This window comes from Euwallacea similis, chromosome 35, assembly GCF_039881205.1.
Source record: "Euwallacea similis isolate ESF13 chromosome 35, ESF131.1, whole genome shotgun sequence".
Lineage (NCBI taxonomy): Eukaryota > Metazoa > Arthropoda > Insecta > Coleoptera > Curculionidae > Euwallacea > Euwallacea similis.
The window spans coordinates 670,925-674,254 of record NC_089643.1 but is presented as its reverse complement, the minus strand read 5'-3'; the positions used below and the strand labels follow the sequence as shown (position 1 = coordinate 674,254).

General features: G+C 36.2%; 3 protein-coding genes across 3 annotated transcripts in view; 2 read left to right on the top strand and 1 right to left on the bottom strand.

Annotated features, from left to right (window-relative positions):
- The window catches only part of Pi4KIIIalpha (phosphatidylinositol 4-kinase III alpha), a 95,648-nt gene that overhangs the window by 55,613 nt on the left and 36,705 nt on the right, over nucleotides 1-3,330 (bottom strand). The window lies entirely within an intron of this gene.
- mRpS18B (mitochondrial ribosomal protein S18B) lies at nucleotides 1,270-1,903 on the top strand. Its single transcript, XM_066404533.1, has one exon. The coding sequence runs from the start codon at nucleotides 1,352-1,354 to the stop codon at nucleotides 1,901-1,903; it is 552 nt and encodes a 183-aa protein (XP_066260630.1). The 5' UTR covers nucleotides 1,270-1,351.
- On the top strand, nucleotides 1,903-3,327 carry Pyroxd1 (pyridine nucleotide-disulfide oxidoreductase domain 1). The gene has a single exon (XM_066404532.1). The coding sequence runs from the start codon at nucleotides 1,903-1,905 to the stop codon at nucleotides 3,283-3,285; it is 1,383 nt and encodes a 460-aa protein (XP_066260629.1). The 3' UTR covers nucleotides 3,286-3,327.

The following is a 3,330-nucleotide window of genomic DNA, read 5'->3' as shown; positions in this document are numbered from 1 at the left end:
TCTGAAGAAGACGGAAGTGAAATATTACGAGTTTGAGCAGGACCGTCTTATCATAATACGCATGCGTTCCACTGACATAACTTCCGGTAATACGATCGAACAGAGCAGTTAGAACATGTAAGCAACGGTCACTAGAGATGTAGCAAATATCGAAACTTTGTAAAAAAAGTTTCTTTAAATTTTTTAAATTTATTACAATATAAGAGCCACTATATTACTCTCATATTTCCGATAAAACTCAAAAAGACTACAAGTTATAATTTTCTGAAGCTGGCAAATTTAGATTTTAGTATCACAACTTAAAATTTTCGTTCAAATCCAACAAAGAACTATTTATAAACACATCGAAAATGATGGTGAAGCAGGTAATACAATCGTTTTTACCAGACTCGCAAAACATGGTGAAAAAGCGAGAACAAATACCAGTTTGGAAACCAAAAGGTTAATGTTAGAGATTATTTACCACGAGAATAAAGAACTTCTGGTGCGTTAGATTCCGAATCATTCAAGAAACAAGATTACGGATAGACTGGAAAATGTAAGTTGTGGGGTCAACGTAGTTATGGATGTTACGGCCAACATGGGCGATATTGTTAATGCAATTAAACTGTAAATTTACGGTGATTGGAGGACGAAGTATGGTAGCATATTTCTTTACAGCAAAACCTAGTATACATAATTCGCAAAATCAAAATGTTTCCAAATTTCTCTATAGAACTAGAAGTACATCACTAATACCATTAGAGTGAAAACTTGGCCTTAATTAATAGACAGCATCTCTATAGAATAGGGGTCAGGGATGATTCGCTTTGTGGTGGCGGTTTCGCGAACGATCTATGTAAATTACCTGAATTTTGAATGTGCAATACATACCGTACCGTCCTTTGATATCTACTAGGGATTAATTAAAAATGGCGTACAAACGCTGATGAAAATTGACTTAATTCTTAACCACTGAACGGAAAAAACAATCAGTATTCTTGCGAAGTTTTTGAACCTCCATAAACTTATTATTTGATTAGATAGACTGAATATGAAATTTTCAGCATGACAGGTTCAACGCTAGGTGCGTGACCCACCTTGTGTTCCTCCTTTATATAAATAGTAATGAATTCTCATTTGATAGTGAAACTGAGAATCTAATAATTTAATCATCTCATAATTAATATAATTATACTAAAAGTCGAGAGGTTGAGAAGGCATTCGACGATCCAGTCCCGCTAAAGAATAATCCTGGGACAATATCTCGTAAACAGTGGCTAAGTGACGTCAAGACAAATGACAAAACGATAACCCTAACCTAAGTTATCCATTAATAAATTTAATAAGTCTTTTTTATTTAAGAATAGAAATGTTCTCCAGAGCATTAACATTAAAAAACGTTCTCCCAAATGTGTTTCGCAGAAGACCTTTAAGTGTCACCTCTATTTATTCACACGGAGATACCAAAGCATCTCACGTAGAGACTCGTGAAATCACTAAAGATCGCACCGAAGTAATCCCGGTAGAAACCAGCATTCGCTACTTAAAAAGCGCTGCATTCAAACAAACATACGGAGACGAGCCCGTTTGGGTCCCATATAGGAGGAATCATAAAGGGGCCTTGCCTCCGAAAAAGACTCGCAAAACCTGCATAAGAGGAGGTCAAATTTCAACTGGTAGTCCTTGCCCCATTTGCCGTGATGAGTACCTTGTTTTACATGAAGAGAATGTTGAGTTACTTAAACATTTCATTTCACCACAAACTGGAGGAATATTATGGTATGACAAAACAGGGCTCTGCAGGAAACGTCAGGAGCAATTGGAAATTTGCATTAGAAGAGCTTACGATAAGGGATTGTTAACCTACGACGTTCCTTTCCGCAAGTACGATTATTCCCAATATTATCCAAAGAAGCAATAATGAATGCGGTTTTTGTGATAGTTGGTGGAGGGATTGCAGGGGTTTCTTGTGCTGAAACTCTCGCCTATCTTCAGCCTGACAAATCCATTATTCTGTTGAGTGAATCTACTTTAATAAAAACAGTTACAAATTTACATGCCATCACAAAAACAATAGTTTCCTTTGATATAGAAGAAGCTTCTAGTAGTAGCCTTAGTGATAAGCATAAGAATGTCACTGTGGTGCGTGATACCATGACTGAAGTGAAAGATGACCAATATTTTATAACAACAAAAAGCGGCTTAAACATAAAATATAGTTACTTGTGTCTTTGTATGGGTGCAGAACCTAAACTCATTCCCCAATCATTAGAACTCCCAGATTACATCATTGGCATCAGAGATACAGATTCTGCAGAGTCATTCATAGGTAAACTGAAAAATTGCAGCAAAATATTGGTAGTTGGTAATGGAGGAATTGCTTCAGAAATTGTGTATAAAATAATAAACACTGAAGTTGCATGGGTTGTTAGGGATAATCATATATCTGCAACCTTCGTGGACCCTGGAGCTGCAGAATTCTTTCAAGATATGCTGAAAAAAGATGGAGTCCTAACTGAGATTACCAGCAAGAGAATGCGGTATCAGGAAGAAGATACCCTCAAATCAGGGGCTGCTCTTGGGCCAGATTGGTACATGAATTTACTAATGTCTGGCTGTGCTAAAAAAAATGTTTGTGTACATTATAAATGTGAAGTTGCTTCAGTTTCACTAATGCAAGAGCAAAATCATCCTTTAGAAGTTTCACTAACCAATGGTCAAAAAATTTTTTGTGATTTAATAGTATCTGCAACAGGGGTTAGTCCAAGAACAAACTTCCAAACTGCAAAGAAACTTGATATTGCCTTAGATGAAGGGATTAAAGTGGACCAGTACATGAAAACTAATCTGGACAAGATTTATGCTGCTGGAGATATCTGTAGTGCTAACTGGGATTTAGCTAAACATTGGTTTCAAATGAAACTGTGGACTCAGGCCAGACAAATGGGCTGCTATGCAGCCAAATGCATGTCAGGGGATTTAAATAAAGAGCAAATCTTACAAGATTTCTGCTTTGAGATCTTCACACATTCAACTAAATTGTTTGGGTACAAGGTCATTTTGTTGGGACTTTACAATGGACAAAAGCTAGACAATAAATATGAGGTGCTATTGAGAACCACAAAAGGAATGGAGTATATAAAATTCATTATTCAAGATCACAAGCTGCAGGGTGCTGTTCTGATTGGGGAAACAGATTTGGAAGAAATGTGTGAGAATCTTGTATTGAATCAAATTAATTTAGAGCCATATGGAGATGATATTTTGAACCCTGATATTGATATAGAGGACTATTTTGATTAGTTATGTACTTTATAACATTGTTTCTAAGAATTAAAAGGTAAATGC